This window comes from Balaenoptera musculus, chromosome 13 (genome assembly GCF_009873245.2).
Source record: "Balaenoptera musculus isolate JJ_BM4_2016_0621 chromosome 13, mBalMus1.pri.v3, whole genome shotgun sequence".
In the NCBI taxonomy this organism is placed as follows: Eukaryota; Metazoa; Chordata; class Mammalia; order Artiodactyla; family Balaenopteridae; genus Balaenoptera; species Balaenoptera musculus.
The window spans coordinates 67,792,722-67,816,379 of record NC_045797.1 but is presented as its reverse complement, the minus strand read 5'-3'; the positions used below and the strand labels follow the sequence as shown (position 1 = coordinate 67,816,379).

Here is a 23,658-nt window from a genome sequence, read left to right as displayed (position 1 = left end):
GCGCCCCGGGCCCGGGCAGCTGGGAAGCGGGAAGGTCAGCGCTGCCTACGCGCGCTCTGCGTAATGGGCGCTTCCCCAGCGCAGCAAACCCTGGGAGCCTCAGGGGTGCCGCCTGCGCAGCCGCGAAGATTCGGCGCAGTAGAAGTGGCGAGAGAGGGCGACGCACCTGCGCGAAGGCAGTGGCGCGGCGGCGGCGGCGGCGGCGGCGGCGGCGGCGGCGGCGGCGGCGGCGGGAGAACCTAGTCCGGTGCGATTGCGCGGAGGCCGCGGGCGAGGCGGGGCCGCGAAGGAGTGCGCCTGCGTGGAGGGCTGCGTGGCGCGGTGGCGGGGAAGGGCGGTGGGAAGTGAGTGGCGGTGCGGGAGGGGCCGTCGGCGGCGCTGGTGAGCTTTGCGGAGTTGGGCGGTGCCGAGGAGGAGGAGGAGGAGGAGGAGGAGGAGGTGGTGGGGGCTGGGTCTGACGCGGCCCGGTTCTTGGGGGCTCCACTTGTTTATTTATTTATTTCTCGTGGGTACCTCCAAGTGTTTGCGCGTTCCACTGCTTGGTGGGAAGGGGGTGGGGGGAGGGCCCAGGGGAAGGGGGAGTTGGAACCGGGGTCGAAACGCCGCCTGATTTGTAGGTGAGGGAACGCCGAGCGGTCGCCGCAGCGTCCGCCGTCGAGAAGCCCTTGTTCCCGCTGCTGGGAAGGAGCGTCTGGTGCCGACAAGATGGCGGACGGGGAGCTGAACGTGGATAGTCTCATCACCCGACTGCTGGAGGGTGAGTCGGGGCCGGCCGGCCGCGGGGAGGGGGCGCCACCCTCAGCCCTCCTTGTCCCTCCGCCGCCGCAGCCCGAGGGGACCCCCCCTTCCCGCCCCGAGGCTGCCGCCGAGGAGGGGGCGAAGAAGCTGGTGGGCCGGGGGGAGCGGCCTCCGGGAACACGGCCGAGGGGAGGCTGGGCGTCAGGGGCTGTCCGCGCGGGCAAGTAGTGACCCCGCGGATCTTCGGGGACCCTCACGGCGGCATGCCGGCGGGGGTGCCGGGTGACCCTTCGCGAGGAGGGTGCTGGGATGCGTGCTCCGGGGCATTGTACGCCCGTGGGACGTGTATTTCTTCTCTGTTCTCTTTGTGCTTTGCCCTTGGATGCTTCTGTTTCTTGTTACCGGAGTGAATTAAAAAAATTTTTTTCTCCTTGAGATGACTGTTTGATCTGTTCGGCATTTTTATATGATGCTACAGGACAAATTCTATTCAAGTAGAAGATAACGTGAGCGGGAGTTGAGTCCCGCCCATGTATTATTTAGTTTTAAAGCATAGTAAGCCAAAAGTCTTTGACCGAGCTGAAGATGCACGCAAGAAATATGTAGACACGTTTGCTGAAGTGGTTGGTTTTCGGGTTTGAGATTTTTAGCAGATTTGAGCAGGATTTAATTTCTGCACAAACTTAGAAAAGGTCGATTGTAAAGCCTCTCTTGTGTTTAAAAGATATTTACAAGTCTTCGCAGCTTTTGAAGTTTCTGGGCCCTTCTGTTTTAAATTGGATAGTTTTATGTTAGGGTCGGGGATTGAGGGAAAGGGAAGAGATGGAGAGGCCAGGATATTATTCAAAGTCAGTCTCTGTCTTCTGCCAGTGAATCCCTTTACCCTAAAATTTGCGTCATCACTAGCTGCTTTGTGAGTGTGTAGGAAAGAAATTACGCCATTAAAAAAAAAAATTATTGTTCTCTCTGTCAGAAACCGTGGAAGGATTACATATCCATTGTTACTGGCTTTCAAATTTCCTGAAGATAATTGTTTGCCACAGTGAAACAGTATGTACTTACATTTGGAAAATCATCACAGAAGATTGTGTGATTGGGGGGCGGAAGGGAGGGCGCTAGTTCCTTTTTTCAGCCAAAGTGTCGGTATTTTATCAGTTCTCTGTGTACCCGTTGTGTAACAAACTACAGTATACTTGCTCCAGATGTGAAAGCCTTCCAGCAGTCTAAGACTGAGTCTCTTAAGACTGAATAAGAAGCAAAGTTTTACCAGGAACTCTTGTTTGCTTTTTCCTTTACTATGAAGTTATTCTTGGGAGGCCCCCTGGTGCCTGCAGTCAGTGTTCACTGTTTAAGACTTTGTGGACTCTTAACAGATGTGAACATCTTACTGGGTCTGTGAGACATTTGCTTTGAAAAAGTGTATGTATTTTTTGTAATTATGCATTGTTGTAAGACAGAAGTGTAGCTGTTTAAAAATTTTAATATCTTGTTAACTTTGGGGGAAGTTTATGCTCACCATGAACTTGGCTTGTAAATTTAAATATTTAAAAATCTGATGCTTGTATCTGAATTTCTTTATTTTTATCTTACATAAACCTACATATTTATATACTATATAGGCATAAAACACAGCAGACTTAGGTGTTTTTAAATCTTTGATATGGGATCTTTTAAGTCAGATGCACCTTTTTAACATTATAGGTAATTAAGAATCTTCACTAGTGGATTGTTCAAGGTTGTTAGAGAAAAGATATGGTGAGGAAAATAGGCTAAGTGATTCTGTTTGTTTCTGTGAATTCAAATTACATACGTGTTCGGTTCTGGTTTTGGATGATCATTTTCCAGACTTTTTCCCCTTTTAAATTAGCAAGCATTTATTGACCTGCTTTGTGCCAGTCACCAGGAATCCAAAAATAAGACACAATCTCTTCACTCAGGGAACTCCAAATCTAAACAAGTGACTTTCAGGCTTTTTCAGCCCGCTCTCTGACAGTAAAGAGTATCATTACTTGCTTCTTAATCCCGGGAAGTATGTTTAGTTTTGACCGTGCCTCCCTGGGATTCTTAAATTCTCCTCTTCTCCTTCCCTTTTCCAAAATCTAGACCTGTCCAAAGACATCCAAACAGACTTGGATTTTCTAATAAGTAATTGTTTTTAATCTTCAAATAAGAATTCTTTTGTCTGTCTTGATTTTCAGTGATGTTACATGCTAATTAAATTTAACTCAAATTCAAGTAAAGCTGCTTAGCAGAATAGCTATAGTTAGGTTTTTTGCTTGTTTGTTTTTAGTATTAAATGAAAGTATTGTACAAGGGAGGGGAAATCAGCAGGACTTGATCTCATTTTAAAATGTTGACTGTAGTTCCATAACATATTCTTGATTTTTTTATTACATCAGATTGCCAGTCAGCTATAACCCTTTTAGTAACTTTTATTACCAATCAGCTATAACACTTTTAGTAATTTTATGAGTTTCTTTGTGTTTAGGTGGCCAAATGATGTTCATTTCCAAAGTGCCTTTTACATTTAAATTTTTTGTTATTATTTAATGCAAAACAGTATACTAATTTATTGTTTGGATAGTGCATGTTCCTTCAGTATATTTTCTTGAGTTAAGTTTTACTTACCACAAAGCCAAAGATGCCTACCATTCTATCCCCTTTAGTGATCCTGCTACCACATTCTTGTAGTTTATCATAGTGCTTTTGACTGGTTGTTGAAATTGAAGCTAGTTCCTATGGGTATCCTGGAAAATCCAGTAAAAGCTTTTTACTTTGATCAGCAGTTCCAGAAGGAGTTAGGATGGCAGTGGGAGTATAGAGAAATCACCTGGGGAGCTTTATTCAGACTATAAATGTTGAATTTATTTTGGAGGACTTGGAAAAAGGTTGAGTAGAATCTGCTTGTTTGGGAAGAGGGTTGTGTGGAAAACTGCTACCCGATGGTTGAGATTGTGCCAGCTCCGTTCCCAACCACAGACTGTTCACAACAGTTTTATTGAGATACAATTCACATACCATAGAGTTTCACCTATTGGAAGTGTATAATTGAGTGGTTTTTAGTTGTGCAACCATCAGTCACCACAATCAACTTTAGAAAGTTTTCACCACCACCACCCTCAAACACAACCCTGTTTTCACTAGCCAACAAATCCCTTTTCCCTTCACCACTCCTCCCAGCACTAGGCTACCCCTGAGCTACTTTCTGTCTATAGATTTTGCCTGTTCTGGACATTTCATCTGAATGAAATCATACATTATGTGGTCTCTTGTGATTGGCTTTTTTTAACGTTTTGAAAGTTCATCTATGTTGTAGCATGTGTCAGTATTTCATTCCTTTTATGGCTGAATAATATTTCATTGTATGAATATACCACGTTTTATTTGTCCATTTATCACTTGATGGACATTTGAGTTGTTTCCCCTTTTTGGCTGTTGTGAATAATACTGCTGTGAATGTTCATGTACAAGTGTTTGTGTGGGCATATGTTTTCATTTCCCTTGGGTATATAGCTGGGAGTGAAATTGCTAGGTCAAATGGTAAGTCTGTTTAACTTTTTGAGGAACTGCCAGACTGCTTAAGGCCTCTTTTCTGATTAAATTGTTTAATTATGACCCAGCAGTCTAAAGATTAGGCAGTTTGAAGGAAGTGCTAGTTGATCTTGGCAACCTCAACTTCTGCAGGGATAGTGTTGTTGTGTAGACCCAAGGCCAGGTCTGTTAGAAAGAGCAGGTTGAGGGATAGGGGAGATGGCCTGAGGGATACTTTCTCTCTTCTCTTGCTTCTTTTTAGATGAGAAGCTAGAGAAGGCATAAAGATGGTACATTGTTCAGAGATTAAGGGATTAGGTTGGTTGGTTGCTTGCTTGGTTTTCCTGTCAGTTAGTTCCAGCAGGTGAGGGAAATTTTGACAGTTTGAAGAAGTAGTCCAGAGTATTTTTATTTTATTCAAAAATACAGAGCTGGAGCTTTTCTGGTAAATGTCTAAACCAAGATTAGGATTTATTGGGATTTAGAAATCTATTTACATTTGAGTCTAGAGACAGGATTATATTAAGGTTTAGGATTAGTGAGGAAGACAGTAAATTTTATCAAGTAGGTTTTTTTCATCTGATGTCTTATTATCTACATTTATCATTTAACAGTATCCATTCCAATAGTATACGTTCTCAAACAACTCTAACAGGTAAAGTAACGTCAGTGTTAAGAATGTCAAGATATTTAGAAATAATTAAAATCTCAGTTTCAGAAACAACCTTGATGCTGGAAACCTTGGGCTATAGGGATGCAAGAAGAAATGCAAGAAGAAATGGTTTGTAAATGTCAGTAGGCTTAGCAGTGGTGTGGTGGTGGAGGATAGGGATTCCCAGTTCAATCTTCTAGGATTTAATTTTGAGTGAATACAAATTTATACCCTCAGGCAGCAATCACTGCTCCTCTAGCAGCTGTAAGTAGCCATTTCAAGGCTTATTCTTTCTGGGAAAATAGAGGATCAGTGAAGATAGGAAGCAGAAAGAGATTAAGGTTACAACTCTTCTTTCTTTTTGTAAACCCTCCACCTTCCCCCAAGATTGAATATGATTACCTTTGAAGTCTTGGTTATTGGTAGGTGAAATGCAGGTTTTTTTTTTTACACCTCATTCTCTGAAATACACCTCAGAGATTTTCCATCTTTTAGATAAAATGAAAATGCTTTAATGGAAATTAAGCCTTTATTCCACAATTAGAAGTAAGGGACTAAAAATGCAGAAACTCATTCTGAAGTTAAGTAAGTACAAATAACTAGTAGCTAGTCTTTTCCTAGTTTAATGGAGGAATTCAGTTCCTGGTCTGGGTGGGTACTTGTCATGCAGTAGAAAAAGTAGTAAAAGGACAGGGACAATTGTCCTTTAATCTGCCTACCCACTATTCACATGTATAGCAAAGTGATTTATGAAGACATACATAACCTTCCTAATAGTCACTGACCTCAAGGCTCTCCCTTCCCAAATTTACCCACATCTGTGCAAAGACAAATAGAGGTATTTACGTAAGCTGGTGGGAATGTTGCCTTTGGGTCTCGATATACGCTGGCACTGTGTAATTTGGAGGTTTTGACTTAGTTTATTTCCCTATAAAGGAATTTAATCCTTAAAATGTTCACCAGACTATGCCTGAGTTCCCATCTAGTCAATTACCAAACTATTGATCAAAACATTTTCTTGCTTTGAGCGCTTGTCTAACACCATTTTAACTTTTGCCTTAATCCTACCTACTGTTTTCAAGATTCAGAGAAATCAAAAGTTACTTTTCATATTAAAAGAAATTTAAGGACATCTATTATATAGCTTTCTCTAATATTTAGCAGTTATTATGGCTCTTTTTTATTTTAAATAGTAAACTGAGAGGGAAACTTTATAGGTACTTGTAGGTTCATCTGTGTTGTTTGAATATGTATCAAATAATTGAGCCAAAGTAGTGAAAGAAAATGACCAGGCTTCTGGAGTGAAAGTGAGAGAAAGATCTAAGTTATATAATGACAGAAAGGAACATATTTTATGAACATCAGACCTTAACTGCAATAGTTTATGTGAATCCTGAAGGATAACAGATATATAAGCAATTAAGTGTTTATTCTAGGTACTTCAGTAAGTATTGATATAGTGGGGGACCATGTTTATACTCACTAAAGGTACAGGTTCTGCATGTATTATAATTTCAGCTCTTCCTCAGTTTCTTCTTGCATTTTGAGGATGATAATAGACCTGCTTCATAATGTATCTGTAACAATTAAACTGGTAGAAACGCTTAGAACATATAAAAGCTCAGAAAATGTTAGCTACTGTTATTGTTTAGTATAAACCTGAGTATAAAGTAATAGAGGGCTTCTTATGCTGCTGAGCCCTGGACCCTCCTCAAAGGAGTTTTTGAGAAGGCTATTTCTTGTGGGGATCTAACAGATGTGCCCTCCACATTGTTTGTTGCATACAACCACTCATACATAGTATGTATGTATGTATGTATAAAATATTTCTTTCCTATTCCCATTATTCAGAATTTATAATCTGGTTTTGACATATTAATGTTGGTGCTGAGGGGGAGAGATATTTTTAGGCAGAATTAAATGGTGAAAGGTGATTTAAGGAGATTTGGTATATGCTTTCTTTTGGCTAGGGACTAGAGAGCAGTGGATTTCAAACTTTGAATCTTGGGACTACTTTATACTCATAAAAATAATTGAGGACAATAACTTTGATTTGTATGAGTTATTTATTAGTACTGTGTTAGAAATTAAAACTAAGAATTTAAAAATATTCTTTAATTCATGTAAAATAACGATAACCTATTCATTTTACAAAATCAGAGTTTGTTTTCTACAACAAAAATAATAGTGATAAGCACATGTCTTTAATGTCTGGTTTTGTAGAAGACAGCAGAATTCTCATATCTGCTTTGCTTCAGTTTGTTTTGATACCTTGTTTTGGTTGAAGTATATGAAGAAAATCTGTATTCTTACAGATACGAAGTTGTAAAAGGAAGGATTATTTCAATAGCCTTTTTAGATAATGGTGGATATTCTTAATATTATACCAGAAATCGACAAGTGGTAATTTCTTAAAGGTTAGTTGTAATGTAGAATCTGAAATATTGTTCTCTTACATTAAAATCCATTGATCTATCTTGCATTTTAAATGGATCTTACAAATGACTTTGTAACATGCACTGGTCATTTTGAAAATACTGGTTAAACTGATTTATGCAGATGTTCAAATGTTGACACATTTTATACAACATCAAAAAATTCACATTTGTTAATATTACAGCAAGGTATCAGAAGAGTCCTTAAGTATGAAGAAGCTGTCAAATTCATGGTGTTGGATACAAGGTTTCCAAAATTTTAATTTTCACTAGCAACAAATACTGTCAGTTGTCTTCTTTGAAATGACAGGCTCACTTTGTTCATTTTCAAGAGTATCTGTTAAATATCTTAAGTGTGAATAACCATAGTTTGTCACCTGTGCTTTCCAGTAAAAGAGATGTTCTGTGAAAAAAAGTAGCTAGATCAGCTTGGAACTAAAACAGTCATATGAGTGCTTTTCTTGAAGACAACCATTGTACTTTGATATGCAACAGAAATGCTTCATGGATACTTTCCATTTCATCATGCAGAATATTAAAAAGATGTATACTTGACGGTGGCGACGTAAGAAAATTGATTGTTTTTACTGATTAATCAAGGGCATTTTTAATTGAAACTGGACCTTTTTTGTTTCGCTGTGTGTGGCAATTTAGTGCCACTGATTTGGTTTCTGCTGAGGTGTCGGTGTTTTAGGTGTTTTAATCACCATTGCTTTTGCACCATGCAGATGTCAACACAGTGAAAAAGGGGATCACACTCCTGAGAACCACAGGACTAGGGCGCTCCCTTCTTCTGTTCCTGAAATGTCTAGTCCTCCCCTATATCTGTTAATTTTCTTCTTTACTCATTTTTCATTATCTATTTGTTTACTAGTGTACCTGGAATGATTTTTTAACTTATGGCGATACACAGACCCCTCTGAGAAATCATGAAAGCCCTGGGCCTTCTCAGAAAAATATACATGTTTATGTGCATACACAGTATTACAGTTTGGGTTTTTATACAGAGCTCCTGAAGGCCATCTGTATGCTCAAATCACATTAAGCAGGCAAACTTAAGATAAATTGAAATTATGGCAGTTGCTTAATTCTTTCATTTAAAACCAAAATTCCCCATTCTAGCCAACTGTAAAAATTTTACTTTTTTTCCTTTTTTGTGGCTTAAAGTAGACTCATACTAAACATGGAGAAACTGCCGTTTCATCTTAGAAAAAAAATTTAGGAAATCTGGATTTATGTTACCTTTGCTGTTGATTAGTATGTAACCTTGAGTGAATCTTTTTGGTAAGGTAGAAGTTAAAATATTAAAGGTTAATGAAGATTACTAAGATTTCATGTGGCAGTTGTAATAGTGGAATTAGGTTTTTTTTTTTCCCCTTGGCATTCTTTCTGTTTTAGAGAAGGCAGTTATTAGTAAGAACTTGCTGGAGAAAATAGCAGATGGTTATTGAAAGATAAAATATAGTGTACACACAACACAGACATGTATATCACACACCATTTGTAATTTAAAAAACAAACCTGCATTGAAAAGGTGTTTACATGAATATGAAATTTGAAAAATAATGATCGAGTATAATTTTTTGTAATCATGAGAAGGGACTTCTTTTGGGGGAAGATAACATTTTGCTTAATTGAGGTTCAAAGTTAGTGTTCTGTATCATTAAAATCAACTGGAAGTGTTCATCTGTTAATACTGATCTATAATGAGATTTTATGTATTTCATCTTGGAAGGTGTCTTAACACAGATAGGTAGGTACTACTGAAACTCAATCCAAAAGCATGTGATTTTAGTTTAGTAATTTTAGTCATCACTTGGAAGGTATTTATAGAATTTTATTAGTCCTCTCTTAATATTTGCCTTTTATCATGTGATAACATTGCACATTAGTCAATTCCAGTGAGAGGTTAGGTGGACGCTCCTCACCTGCATAATTGAATGGATTTTGATTTATTTTGCACTAACACTGAGGTCTAAAGAATGCTGTTAGAACTGTGGTTTGAGCTTAGAAAATAGTGTCCAGTGCAAATCTGTGAGGGAATGAAGATCTCACTTGTTTTAACATTTGACAGCCCTGGAACTGTATAAAGCAACCTGACATTTGCTTGTGATTACAAGCAACATTAGTTGTCAAAGTGACTTAGCATAGTGTATGTTTCACACAAAAGTATTTTTTCACATTTTAATTTTAGGTTGAATTATTAAGAAACATTATCAGGTTTGCAGCAAGATCTAATTTATAAAACCTCAGTGCTCGATAGTAGTGATTGAGGGTGATTCTCACTCAGAAAAATTTCAGTATTGGCTCTCAGCTCAAAAAAATCACAATAAAACTTTATCACTATTAAACCACTGAACTGCTGTGTGGTAGGGCGAGTCAGGATAGTCAGCTTTTGTTTCTGACAAACATTTGTGTAACTGACAATGGTTAAGTTCATGAGAACTAATGAAGTACACCATTGATACCACTACTTCAGTAGTATGATAGATTAAACTGTTTTTCCACTGAGTGATTGCACCATAAGCTTTAAACACCTTCAGTTTTCACAAGCTTTATTAAATTGTCCAACTAAGTCTTTTCCTGCTCCATGAGTATTTTTACCTCCATCAGTGTTTTGGGTTTGTTTCTTTAGCTTCTTTGAAAGTATTCTTTTTATTTATTTTTTTTAATTTATTTATTTTTGGCTGCGTTGGGTCTTCGTTGCTGCGCACGGGCTTTCTCTAGTTGCGGCGAGCGGGGGGGCTACTCTTTGCTGTGGTGCACGGGCTTCAGTAGTTGTGGCACGCGGGCTCTAGAGCGCAGGCTCAGTAGCTGTGGCGCACAGGCTTAGTTGCTCCGCGGCATGTGGGGTCTTCCCAGACCAGGGCTCAAACCCGTGTCCCCTGCATTGGCAGGCGGATTCTTAACCACTGTGCCACCAAGGAAGTCCCTTCGGAAGTATTCTTGCCTGTGGTTGTCCCACACAGACTATTCATAGAGGCTAACTTTTCAGTCACTTCAAATTCAGTATTGGCTCCTCAAGTAAGCAAAAACTAAGTATTGGCAATATCTGTGAACTCATCAAGAGCCAAGGAAACCACTCAAAATCATTTTTGTTTTTTAACTGATTATCAACGTTGCTTCCAGTGTCCTCAACCCTTCAAGAACTGTTTTTACGGAAAGACTAATAAATATATAGTCTTAAACAAGTTTATAGTCTCAGGGCATACTTCTTTGGCTTTTCCAAACAAATATGATTTAATTAACTCAACATTAGTAAATGGCTTTCCTCGCTTTCTAATACATGAACCAGTTGGAAGCTTACTTTCATTACAGCCTCATTTTTATTTTTCTGAAGAAGTTCTGCTGTGATGAGATTCCATTTACAATTAAAAAAAATTTTTTTTGATTGTTACTTTCCTATGAGATGGGAGTGTTGTGATGAAGTGCTTAGTTTCCTAATGTGAACATACATTTTATTCTTTTAGCACAGCTATAATGTCATAAATACAATGCCTAGTCATCTAATTCAGTAACAAAATAATCCACACTCCACTGGGCCTTAGACCTTCATATTTCAACTTTCTTCCTTTGACATGATGAGTATGCACTGGTAATAAAAGTAAAATAAAATGTTGCAGCACAGCAGTAAGTAGACACGGAAGACACTGTTGAGTTATAACTGCATCTCTGCAATTTCTAGTACCCTGGGAAGCAGTGCGAAGCCATGAGGGTGCCCCATGTGGTCTCTATGGCAACTACTCAACTCCACCATTATATTGTGAAAGTACCCATAGGTAATACATAAATGAATGAGAGTGGTTGTGTTCCAGTAAAACTTTACTTACGGACGCTGACATTTGAATTTCATATAATTTTTATGTGTCACAGAGTATTGTTCTTCCCCCGCCTCCCCCTCTAACTATTTTTAAAAGTATGAAAATTACTCTTAACTCACAGGTCACACAAAAACAGGGATTGGACCAAATTTGACCCTCAGGCCTTAGTGTTTTCCCCCTTTTCTGGTGTAAACATGATTGTGCAGAAAGATTATTTTATCAGGAGCCAGGAGACCTTGATGCTTCCACCTAAGTTGAATGACTCATTCGCTGAGATAACATAGGGGGTTAAGGCCAGTAGTGTCTAGTCCTTGGCAAGGTATTCCTCAAAATTCTTCATATAATCGTCTGACTTTCTAGTGTGTGCCCAACGATCATATTTTGTGTACTTCTCTGTTTTCACTTGAGCAGCCACTCCATTGTTGAAGAGCAAACAACACGGGAAATTTTTGAGGGTTTTGATCTTTAAGAAAAGGAAAGCACCAGTGTGTTCAACAGTCACTCCTGGAGGCATAGGGGAATAGACTCCAAATAAGAAGTGGCAGTCTTACTGGACTAAAGAGGAGAGGTGGAAGTCTGGGGCAACTAAAGCAGTTGAAACTTAAGTCCAAAAGAGGAGAGAATCACATAGACTCTAACCTCAAAATCTGCAGTCAGGTCCCCCTAAAGTCATTGATTTCTAAGATACACACGTGCAAGGGAAGATTCTAAGTAAACCAGAAGAAAACAGTGTCTGGGAAGCTAAAGATATGAACAGAGATTCCAGCATCCCCCACAGTACCAACATGGCACAAGGTGAAGTTCAGTCTTTATGAAGTAAGAGAGGCCATATTATACCCTGAGTTTTCTCTTGAGACCCCCATCATGGCCACTCTCCAAGATTGAGGGCAAAATGAAATAGACCAGCCCTCAAGAAAATGTGGGTGAGGGGCTTCCCTGGTGGCGCAGTGGTTAAGAATCTGCCTGCCAATGCAGGGGACACGGGTTCGAGCCCTGGTCCGGGAACATCCCACGTGCCGTGGAGCAACTAAGACCGTGTGCCACAACTACTGAAGCCCATGTGCCTAGAGCCCGTGCTCCGCAACAAGAGAAGCCACCGCAATGAGAAGCCCGCGCACCGCAACAAAGAGTAGCCCCCGCTCACCGCAACTAGAGAAGGCCTGAGTGCAGCAGCGAAGACCCAACAGAGCCCAAAAAAAAGAAAAAGAAAATGTGGGTGAGTCCTTGGTACTCTGTCTGCTGCTAAAGGAAGCAGCCCTCCGTGGAGGAAGATGTCATATAGAACTAGTACAGTTTTTCATCCATAATCAAATATTTCATTCAGTGAAATACTACAGGAATGCTAACAGGATTAATGGACCAAAAATTCAAGAGGAGAAAAAGGTATAAATCCACAGAATTCACACATTAGAGTTATCACACAGACTTGAAGATAACTGATTTAATACGCTAAAGGTAAAGAGGAAAAGAAAAATTTTATCAGACTTGGGAACTGTACAACTAAAAAAATATATTAACTAAAATTAAGAATTTGGTAGTGCATTTACTAGCAAATTAGAAACAGCAAAATAGAGTAGTAGTAAACTAGGGGAAAAAAGAGTTGAGTAGAAATTATGCAGTGCTGAGAGAGAAAAAATAGATGGGAAGTACAGAAAGAAAGCAACAGAAGACAATGGAAGGGTTTAACATGTGTAATGGGATTCCCAGAAGGGCAAGAGATGTGGAATAGAGGATATATTAACCAAGAATTTTCCAAAATTGAGAAAGATACCAAAATAAGATTAAAGAAGCTCTGTGACTTCCAAGTGGGAAAAATGTAAATAAAGTCATATTGAGACCCATCATGGACTTAACTCCTAAAATCAAAGAAAAAAAATTTTAAAAGCTCCCAAAGGAAATAAGTCATTACCCTCAGGACAATAATAAGAGTGATGGTTGATATATCACCTGAAACTACAGAAGCCAGAAATCAATAGAATGACCTCTTAAAGTGCTAAAAGAAAAAAAAAAAGAATGCTAACCTAGAATTCTAAATCTAGTGAGCATATGCTTCAAAAGTGAAGGCAAAATAAAGATAGACTAAAACTAAGAAAATTTATTGGTAATAGATGGCACTAAAAAATGCTAAAGAAAATTCATGTTGAAAGAAAATGATCGCAGATAAAAGCACAGAACTGCAGAAAGAAATGAAAGATAGCAATAAAGATAAATGTGTATAAATATAAATTAAGACTGTTTACAATAATGATTGTGACTTGTGGGGTTTTAAATATATGGGAGCAGTATATGACAACTGTAGAGCAAAAGTCTGGAGAGTGGTAAATCAGTCAAAAGTGCATATGTTATCTCTAGAGTAAGCGCCAAAAGAAAAAGAATATATAACTAAAGAGCTAATAGAGGAGAAAATGGAATAATAAAAGATAAGCAATTACTCCAAAGAAATGTAAGAAAAGAGAAAGGAATAAAAAACAGGTGAGACAAAGCAAACGACAGGATGGTGTACTTCAACTCAACTTTCCCAATGATTATGGTAAATGTGAGAGGAGCAAACACTCCAGACAAAGCTCAGAAGACATAACCATGTACTGTTTACAAGGGACATATTTTAAATGTAAGGGCACAGATGGGTAAGTAAAAGAATGAGGGGCTTCCCTGGTGGCGCAGTGGTTGAGAATCTGCCTGCCAATGCAGGGGACACAGGTTCGTGCCCTGGTCTGGGAAGATCCCACATGCCGCGGAGCAACTGGACCCGTGAGCCACAACTACTGAGCCTGCATGTCTGGAGCCTGTGCTCCGCAACAAGAGAGGCTGCGATAGTGAGAGGCCCGCGCACCGCGATGAAGAGTGGCCCCCTCTTGCCACAACTAGAGAAAGCCCTCGCACAGAAACGAAGACCCAACACAGCCAAAAATAAATAAATTAATTAATAAATTTAAAAAAAAAATGAGGAAAATACATTATGCACACACTAACCGAAAGAAACCTGAGTTGGCTATATATTTATGCCAGAAAAAGACTGTAAGGTAAGAAGAATCGCTAGAGGGAAAGAAGAGCATTGCACAATTAAAAGGAATAAATTCAACAGGATGATATAACAATCTTAATTTTTTTAAGTATTTAATAATATAGGTCAAAAACACAAAAAGGAAAAGTTGATAGAACCAAAAGTTTGAAATAGACAAAACTACAACCATAGTAGATTAACGCACCTTTCTCAGTAACTAATAAACAAGAAAAATATCAGCAAGGATCTAGAAGATTTAAACAACGCAGTAAAATTGACCTAATTGATACACATGGAACGCTTTACCCAGCAACTGTAGGATATTACATACTTTTCAAGTATGTATGGACACTTACTAAAATATACTGTACCATAGAGCAAATCTCTGAATTTGAAAGAAAAGAGAGATCTCAGATATGTTCTCTGAATTCATTGGTGATAAGCTAGAAATCAATAGCAGATAACTGGAAAATCCTCAGGTATTTAGAAATTAAGTAATGTAAATACTTTCACATATTTTACTGGCTAAAGAAGAAATAACAGTGAAAATTTATAAAATACATTGACCTAAATAATAGTGAAAATATGTGTTAAAACTTTTACAGTTGCAGCTAAAAGCAGTGCTTAGAGGGATACATATAGTTTTAAATGTATATATTAGAAAAAAAGGCTGAACATTAAACTATTTCAAGACAACAGAAGAATAAATTATAACCAAAAAAGGTAGAAGGAAAGATATAATAAAAATAAGAGCAGAAATCAAATAAAAAGGAGATGTATGATTTTTTTTAAATGAAATCCTTGAAAAGATTGGTAAATTGATAACCCCCTAGAAAGACTGATAATGTAAAAAATTTTTTAATTTACCAGTATCAAGAAAGATAGGAGATACCACTATTAAAGGAGACTAAAAAGATTGAACATATGATGCAATAATGTAATCCTGGATTGAATTCTGTACTGGGGAAGAATATGCTGTAAAAGACATGATGGAGACAGTTACTAAAATTGTAGTACATTCTTTTTTTTTAATTTTTTTACTTTTTTATGTATTTATTTATTTTTGGCTGCGTTGGGTCTTTGTTGCAGTGCGCAGGCTTCTCATTGCCTGGCTTCATTGCGGTGGCTTCTCTTGCTGCGGAGCACTGGCTCTAGGTGCATGGGCTTCAGTAGTTGCGGCACGTGGGCTCAGTAGTTGTGGCTATCAGGCTCTAGAGCGCAGGCTCAGTAGTTGTGGCTCAAGGGCTTAGTTGCTCCGCAGCATGTGGGATCTTTCCAGACCAGGGCTCGAACCCATGTCCGCTCCATTGGCAGGCAGATTTGCGCCACCAGGGAAGTCCCTTTAGTACATTCTTCAGATTAAAGATTTGTATCAATATTAAATTCCCTGAATCTGATAACTTGTATTGTGGCTGTATAAGAGATGCTATTAGGGAATAATACTGATGTATTAAGGGGTAAAAGAGCATGATGTATGCAGTCTATTCTCAAATGGTTCAGAGAAAAGTTTTAAATATATGTATTTTAAGCATAATAAGATTCTAAATAACAGTGCTAATAAATTTGATAATTTAGATGAAAAACTAACCTTGGCAAACTGACACAAGGAATGGAAAACCCGAATAGTCTTGTATCTGTTAAAGAAAATGAATTTGTACTTAGAATACTTTTCAAAAAGAAAATTCCAGACCCAGATGGTTTCACTGGTGGCCTAAACATTTAAAGAAGAAATTTTACCAGTTGTATAAAGTCTCATACAGAAAATAAAAAAAGAGGTAACACTTCCCAACTTGATTTCTTAAGCTAGCACAACCTTAATACCAAAATCTGACAAATAACAAGGAAAGGAAATTACTGGCCATTATCTCTCAGGAATATAGCCACAAAAATCCTGAGCAAAATATTAGCAAATTGAATCTTGCAATATACAAGAAAGATAATGTCATAATTTGGTGGGGCTTATTCTAGGAATCCAAGTTTAGCACAATCAGTATAAGTCATATTAACAGAAAAAAGGGGATGAAATTATGATTATCTCAATAAATGAGAGTTTATTTGACAGAGTTTAAAGACTCTTCATGATAAAAGTTCTTAGCAAACTAGTCAAGTATGTACAAAATTATAGCTATCATACTTAATGGTGAAATAATTGAATGTTTTTCCCTCCAAGTTAGGAACCAGACAGGGAAGACCATTAGCACTGCTTCTATTCAACATTGTCCTGGAGGTCCTAGTCAATTCAGTGAGGAAGGAAAATAAAAGATGTAAAGATTGGAAAAGAAGTAGAACTGGCTTTTCACAGCTGACATGATTGTATATATTTGGAAACTACAAAGGAATGTATAAACTGTTAGAATAGGAAGTAAAGTCGGTTTTCAAAAATCCATTATTTCTATATGCTAATATTAAACAATTGGAAAATGAAATAAGAAAACACATTTACAGTAGCAGTGCCCCTCACCTCCCATCAATTTAATGAAAAATTTGCAGGACTGCCACACTAAAAACTGTAAAACAGTGCTGAGACAAACAAATGGCAACCTAAATAAAAGGAGAAATATTATGTTGTGGAATGGAAGACTCGGTATTGTTAGGATATCAATTCTCCGTAGACTTACATACTCATTCCCAGTTAAAACAAGTTGGGGGTGAAAGGGACAAGTCAGTTTTAAAACATATTTGAAAATGCAAAAGGACTAGATTAGCCCAGGAAATCTTAACAAAATGAGAATGATTATATTACCTGATACCAAGACTTTATTAAAAACTATAGTAATTAAGATAGCATAGTACTGGGACTTCCCTGGTGGTCAGTGGCTAAGACTCCGCACTCCCAAAGCAGGGGGCCTGGGTTTGATCCCTGGTCAGGAAACTAGATCCCACATGCCACAACTAAAAAAAAAAAAAAAAAAAATAGCATAGTACTGATGTAAAAATAAACAGGTTAACGGACTATGTAGAGTGTTTAGAAACAGACCCATTCATGTATGGTCACCTAATTTTTCTACCAAGTTAGCCCTGCAATTCAGTGGAGAAAGGATGATCTTTACAATAAATGGCGCTAAATCAGTTGGATATCTTCATGGATAAAAGTGAGCTCATACAACTTAACATCAAAAAAAAAAAACCCAATTAAAAAATGAGCAGAGGACCTGAATAGACATTTTTCCAAAGACAATATACAGATGGCCAACGGGCACGTGAAAAGATGCTCAACAGGCAGCCTTGATTTATTCCTTTTTATCAGTTGACTGATAAACTGAGACCCAACACAGCCAAATAAATGAATTAATTTTAAAAATTTCATACCAAGATTAAGAATTGTTCCTATTGCAGAGCATTGAATCTAGCTAGTATTCTAGATACTTAGTGGAAGATACAAAGTTAGATGTCTTTTTTCATCTTAAAAAAATTCACATGTTTATGGGAAGTAGGTAATTGATGTTTGAGAACTAGTACTAATGTAGAAGTTATGCTAAGTTCCTATAAAGGCAGTTCTGCTGATAATTGTTTTGAATTTCAGGGATGATCTTATTAACTGTCATATTTGCTTAAAACGCATTTCAACATTGGCTCTGTTTCCTCCTTGTTACTTATATATTACTATACTTATGGAATATATACATGAATAGGCTTTTGTGTGGGGGGGGGGAGGACGACTTTTTTTTTAAGCCTCTCTCAGCCTGACAAAGGAATCAGCAATTTTTAGCAAGAAATTCATGGACTTAATTGTAAATGGGAAGTGATAGGAGTATATAGAAGTATAGTCTCTGTTTCCTTTTTTAAATGAGATAGAATGGGAGCTAGCAGTATATTTAAAGAGAAAGAGCCAGTGGAGAAGGTAATGATGAGAGGAAATGATTGTTGAGTTCAGTAGGGCAAATAAGGAACTACCCATGGACCGTTCCTCCCCACTCCATCCCAGAAGTTACTGAGAACCATATTAATTAATGAGTTTTAGTCACTTGGGCTGTGAGGCTTTAAGTTGGCCACTGGAGAACAAAGAAGACCGCATTTCCATGGCAGCTGCTTTGAGGAGCGTCAGAAACCAGCAACAGTGGAGATAGAGAAAAGCCAGAGGTCATAGAATAACCTTACTGTCAGCCATAGGACACAACAGGATATCTGGTAGTTTGCTGCCTACGTGACTCTTCTGATCTTCAAAATATGGGCATGACTCCTTTTTAAGAATTATTATTTTATGGATAAATTTTAGAAAACTGACCATTTTATTTATTGTTTACCAGTACGAGGATGTCGTCCAGGAAAGATTGTGCAGATGACTGAAGCAGAAGTTCGGGGCTTATGTATCAAGTCTCGGGAGATCTTTCTCAGCCAGCCTATTCTTTTGGAATTGGAAGCGCCACTAAAAATTTGTGGTATGTAAATGGGTAAAGTTGGAAACAATCTGTTTTGAATCCTATATTTACATTGAAGATGATTGAGAAAACACCTAAAAATTTTTGTTAAAAAAAGGATTGTTAGGTTTTATTACATTAAATTATAGAAATTGAGACTTTTATAAAATGACAAGTTAGAGACAAGAAGAACATGTTTGCTATATATACAACAGATTAAGAGATTGCTGTTCACACTATATAAAGCGTTCCTAGAAACAAGAAAAAGGTAATACAATAAAATTTAAGGGGTGGGGGCAGATTGTAGAAGAAATTCAAATGGCCAGTAAATGTAAGATCTCAGCCTCACCAGTAATCAGTGAAATGCAATTTTAAAACAAATCTGGAACTCTGATCAGATTGGAAAAAAAAATGTCAAAAATTGATATCCATTGTTGTCAAGGATCTGGAGAAAGGGCATTCCAGTACACTGGTTAGAAAAAACAGGTGTAGAATTTCGGAGGTCAGTACGGCAATATCCATGGTTTTCTAACTTAGATGTGGTCATTTTAATTTATTTTGAAGATTATATAACTTTATACAATTTGTATTTGATCTTTCAAGTCTTACAGTGGCTTTTGGCCAAAAACTAAAACTTTAACCTTAGTTAAAGTTAACCTTAGTTGAGTGATTGCATTTTTTTTTTTTAACATCTTTATTGGCGTATAATTGCTTTACAATGGTGTGTTAGTTTCTGCTTTATAACAAAGTGAAATCAGCTATACATATACGTATATCCCCATATCTCCTCCCTCTTGCGTCTCCCTCCCACCCTCCCTATCCCACCCCTCTAGCTGGTCACAAAGCACCGAGCTGATCTCTCTGTGCTGTGCGGCTGCTTCCCACTAGCTATCTGTTTTACATTTGGTAGTAGATATAAGTCAATGCCACTCTCTCACTTCGTCCCAGTTTGATTGCATTGTTAAAGCTAGAAAAACTGTTGGCACAGAAAGCATTTTTCTGTAGTTCACATAACATGGGAAGTGGTATAAATGATGTATTACACTGACTTTTGGTTTGATAGTGCAGTTTTTCCTCTAGTAGCTGTTAGTATTTGTCACTTAGCTTTTATGAACTTAACAATCAGCTTTTGTTCAATCAAGGATTATTTGCTATATGCAGACCTTTTCATTCCCCTGCATATTTTTTAGTGATGCACATTCACACCATGTAACCTGCAGATGCGTAGTGTGCTCTTAAAATACTTTTTTTCCTCTTACGTGGCTTATTAAGTCATGTACTTGGTGTTCCTTTATATAGTGCGTAGCAATTAAAAGATATTAACTAAGTTAATGTTGAATAAATTAATTAGCTTAGAGTATCACCTGTAAGAGGTGGTAGTTGAAATTTTGTGGAAATGAAGCAAATTATAAGTCATCTTAAAATTAAAGAGTCATATTCTCAACAAGATACTCTAAAATGCTTTAATATAGAAATAATTTGAAGGTAGTAGAAGTTATTTATACTAAATATCTCTAAGTTTTTGCTGTTTGCTCACTACTAGGTATAAAAAAGTGGACCTAAGTTAAACTACCAGATAGTGTAACTGTATTAGCATAACAAATTACCCCAAAACTTCTTGGCTTAACGACATTAATTTATCATCTCATAGTTTCTGTGGGTTAAGAATTCAGGCACAGCTTAGCTGGGTCCTCTGGGTCTGAGTCTCTCACAGCCCATTAAGGTGTCATCTGGGCCTGCAGTCGTCTCAGGGCTCAATTGTGAAAGGATTCAGTTCCTCATGGGCCAGTGGACTGAGGACTTCAGTTCCTAATGAGTTGTTGACCAAAGACCTCCTTTAGTTCTTTACCAGATGTGCTTCTCCATTAGGTGGCTTCATCATCCAGCATGAGAGAAGGCAAGAGAGAGTGCAAGCAAGATGGGAAGTTACAATTTTTTGTAACTTAATCTCAGAAGTGAAAGCCCATCTCACTTTTGCTGTATCCTCTTTGTTAGAAGTAAGTCACTAGCTACAGCCCACATTCAAGAGAAGAGGATTACATAAGGGTATAAACATTCAGAATCATTTCATAGAAGCTGTGTACCACAGTAACCATAAATTTTCTAAAACTGTTGTTTTCTATTTTTAGGAGATATTCATGGACAGTATACAGATTTACTGCGATTATTTGAATATGGAGGTTTCCCCCCGGAAGCCAACTATCTTTTCTTAGGAGATTATGTGGACAGAGGAAAGCAGTCTTTGGAAACCATTTGTTTGCTGTTGGCCTATAAAATCAAATATCCCGAGAACTTCTTTCTCTTAAGGGGAAACCATGAGTGTGCTAGCATCAATCGCATTTATGGATTCTATGATGAATGTAAGTAAAAATAAAAGCTTATTTCTTATTAAAGGGGAAATTCCCTAATAATTTTCCATTTCAAAAGAGTTCCTTCAATTCAGAGTTTTTAAAAATATGGTCTATCAAACAGAAGCCCAAGAAGAAAGCCTTACATAGAAGAGGAACCTAAAACTGGGAAACATGTTATTAATTAAATTGGTTCCTGGGGATCTCCTTGGTCATGTTGTTTCAGGTTAATTGCAACTTACTCAGCTGAAAGGCCCTCTTATAATTAGTTTATATAGTAAAAATATCCAAGTGGAACAGAGGTCACTATAGACTGTAGCCTGTGGTTTTTCTAGTCTCCATTAAGGTTTTAGCTCTCAACTTTCTTGTGATATGACAGAAACTCTTATTGACCCTGTGTCACAAAAAATATTGAGAGTTTCTATGAAATTATTTAAAAGTTGAAGTTTATTAGAATTTTAATCTATGCCTATAAAACTAGAGAGATAAGGATACTGAATACTCTGGATGTCCTTATTTTGTTGTACTCTGTTTCATCAGTAAGAAATCACTGATTCACTGTTGTGTGGTAGTGTTTCCAAGTGTTATTACTGAATTACCCTACTACATTTGACTTCGGTCTTTTGCTTTTGTTAAGAGTATGGGAGTGAATGAACATGTTTGGTTAATTAAATTTAGAACCAATTAACAGTGATTTTCAAATTGAATTTTTTTTTTAATGCTGAATTCTCCATTAGAATCGCTTTTTTCCATCCTTAATTATGGTAGAGTCCTATTACAACCCCTACCTCCTTGATTCTTGTAATCGTTTATTTGACAAATGTTTGAGGATGTACTATATGCCAGTACTTTTCTAAATACTGGGAATGCAGCAGTGCTCAAGAGAGATGATCTCTATTCTTATGGAGTTTACATTCTAGTGGGAGTGATTTTGTATTTGATTTTACATATTGCATTTTTATTTCTAACGTGTACTGTTACGGTTTCAGTTGTTTAAATCAGACCAGTAGACAGGAAGTGGATTGTAGTACATCAGGCTGCAACCACTTTTCTAAAGCTACTTCAGAAATAGAGGTATATTATTAAAGGATAAAACATGGACTTGAATATCCTCAAGGATAGAAATGACATCAAATGAAATGTATGTTGAGAGCAGCTTGTAAACACTTTGAGTTATACTTGTTCATTGAGGGGCAGGTTATGGCATAAAAGTGTAGGAAATTAGTGCTTTGTGTCTTTTTATCCCTCCCTTGGGTTAGTTGTTGCAACTTACTGCCAAATTCAGAAAAATCAAGTAACTCCAAAAAGGTGAACGTGCACTTGAGATTGTGCTTGTTGTAGCTCTTTATGCTAGACTCCAGGAAAATTATAGCCTTTGTGTCTCTACTTACACTTACTATGGTGCCAGGTGAAAATTTACTCAAAAGTGAATGCCAGTTAAGCACGTGGTAATTCTCCTTTCTTGGCAGTAAGTTTATGCCGTGTTACCAGTGCATTAGAGTTAAAACAGACAGTCTCCAGAGGCACCCTTTTCACTTCTGCTTACCTAACTTGGCTAGGTATTTAACATCTTGAATGGAAAAAGTAAACTAATAGTCTATTAGATTGTTTCAAAGTTGCTATGTTATAGTGACCTTAAAAGGCAAAAGTGTTTGATTTGTTTCATAAATCACCTGGCACTATATTTGTAGTCTCTGTAATTTTACTGAAGGTGCTGAATGTTTATTATATTTATTACCTTTTTAAAAGTATACAAGTCACACTCATTATAGAAAAAACAAGTGCTAAATAAACATAAAGAAAATTGGAATCATTCATAAGTCTGTTGCTGTTAGATAACTAATAAGAACAGTTTTAGATTTATTCTATTGCTTGTCCTTTTTATAGGCAAACGAAGGTTTAATATTAAATTGTGGAAGACCTTCACTGATTGTTTCAACTGTCTGCCTATAGCTGCCATTGTGGATGAGAAGATCTTCTGTTGTCATGGAGGTAGACTAGTAAATTCGCCTTATGGGTTTTTCTTCTTTTTCTTCCATTATTTAGAAAAGGCCTATAATAATTGAAATGCTGTGGAAAAACAAAGCAGTGCTTATTTGAAAACTCAAGTGATTAAAACTGTTTTAAACATGGCTAAAATGTCTTTTAATAACTAGAAATTTGCGGTTATTTACATAATGAAAATGCAAATTTAGTACTTGTCTTTAAAGAATTTCACATATGAGGATAAACCAGAGTTTTGCTTGAAAAAAATGTCTTTCCTTTGCCTCAGTTTTGACAGAAGGATACCTCTACTATCAGTAAAAATGAGAGGATCATGACTATTTTCCCATCTATATTAAATACTTTTCATCAGAGTCCAAATATAATATTAAATATATTTATGTTATATAAATATATATTTATATTATATAAATATAACATATATATAATATTAAACTCAATGTTTAATGTTGTCACATGCCAAGAGTTCTAGGCTTTATGTAATATGTCTGCTTTAGTCCTAAAAATAATTTTTTAGTAGAATGATAAATTATTCTGTATGACGTGTTAAATAAACTTGAATATATGAAAGTTCATTTGAAAAACTAACATGTTTCTAGCACTTGGCTGGATGCCGTGCAAATATATAGATAGTGTATGATCTGGTTATCTTGAGGCATTTAAAACCTATTGATAAAACATTTTCAAAACAGATAATTGAGTAATGAAAGGAATTTAATTATATGTATTTGTTGAGACAGTAATTATAATGAAAAGTCAGGAAAGGT

At 37.2% G+C, this 23,658-nt stretch overlaps 1 protein-coding gene across 2 annotated transcripts in view; it reads left to right on the top strand.

Annotated features, from left to right (window-relative positions):
- The first annotated feature begins 295 nt into the window (after window positions 1-295).
- Window positions 296-23,658, top strand: part of PPP1CB (protein phosphatase 1 catalytic subunit beta) — a 36,656-nt gene continuing 13,293 nt past the window's right edge. The window contains exons 1-5 of one of the 2 annotated variants that reach the window (XM_036872404.1): window positions 296-381; window positions 618-757; window positions 18,429-18,560; window positions 20,669-20,899; window positions 22,775-22,879. In XM_036872404.1, coding sequence (XP_036728299.1) covers window positions 706-757; window positions 18,429-18,560; window positions 20,669-20,899; window positions 22,775-22,879 — 520 coding nt within the window. In that variant the 5' untranslated portion in view covers window positions 296-381; window positions 618-705. Of the gene's footprint in view, window positions 382-471; window positions 506-617; window positions 758-18,428; window positions 18,561-20,668; window positions 20,900-22,774; window positions 22,880-23,658 lie in introns of those variants that run through there. The other variant, XM_036872405.1, reaches the window with a different exon arrangement.